This window comes from Diaphorina citri, unplaced genomic scaffold (assembly GCF_000475195.1).
Source record: "Diaphorina citri unplaced genomic scaffold, Diaci psyllid genome assembly version 1.1 scaffold6369, whole genome shotgun sequence".
Classification (NCBI taxonomy): domain Eukaryota; kingdom Metazoa; phylum Arthropoda; class Insecta; order Hemiptera; family Psyllidae; genus Diaphorina; species Diaphorina citri.
In genome coordinates, this window is record NW_007383745.1 from 4,109 (window position 1) to 4,899 (window position 791).

The 791-nt window shown below is 39.3% G+C and overlaps 1 protein-coding gene across 1 annotated transcript in view; it reads left to right on the forward strand.

Annotated features, from left to right (window-relative positions):
* The window catches only part of LOC103521959 (BUB3-interacting and GLEBS motif-containing protein ZNF207-like), a gene marked incomplete at both ends in the record, with an annotated part of 4,242 nt that extends 3,521 nt beyond the window's left edge, over nt 1–721 (forward strand). The window contains one exon of the mRNA XM_026832387.1: nt 540–721. Within this exon, the coding sequence (XP_026688188.1) occupies nt 540–721 (182 nt within the window). The remainder of the gene's footprint in view (nt 1–539) is intronic.
* Between the last annotated feature and the right edge of the window lie 70 nt (nt 722–791).

Genomic DNA, 791 nt, shown 5'->3' on the forward strand with positions numbered 1-791 from the left:
ATGTTGCCAAGCGTCCCTACACTTTAAAAATTTGAATCTCATTATTTTTCCCGCGCACACTTTGGGGACGAATTTCTCAGAGAAGAAATACTTTTTTTTAAAAAATCTTTTCGGATTATTTATTATTTTTGACGATCTTTACGAAAAAAATACATTTGGACAGTTATATTTTCATGAGAATCATCAATTGTTGTTGGTGTTGGTGTAACAGCAAATCAGTCAACATCTCCAACAGGTTGCCCCTCAGTTCCAGTTCCGACATAAGCATTATTATTAAATTTCAATGAGACCAAGTTCTTATTTGTCAAATTTCATCAAACTCAATCAAAAAGTTTGGAAATTACGGAGAATCACAGAATTCCTTGAAAGTTTTAATATTTTCACAAAGTAAAAACCACTTGTCGTGAATTTCACCCGATTTTTTCCCCGAATGTCCTGTAGGCAATGTAATTTAAGTGAGGGTGCTCCCACTACGCACGACACGAACGACAAGAAGGGACGGGCTCTAATGAGTTTTTTTGTTCTATTATCCCTTATAGACGCGTCAGGTTCGAATCAAGAAGAGACCGCTTCTCAGCACTCAGCCTCATCACAAACCTCCCAGCAACATCATCAAGCAGCCCAGCAAGCACAACATCAAGCCGCTGTGGCTCAGGCACAGGCCGCTGCTCAACAGAGGGAAGATATGCGTGGCTCACCGCTACAGCAACACCAGGTGAGAGTCCTTGGTTTGAATCCGTGTCGAGAGAAAATTCTTCCATCCATTTTTTTTTTTTTTTTTTTTTTTTTTC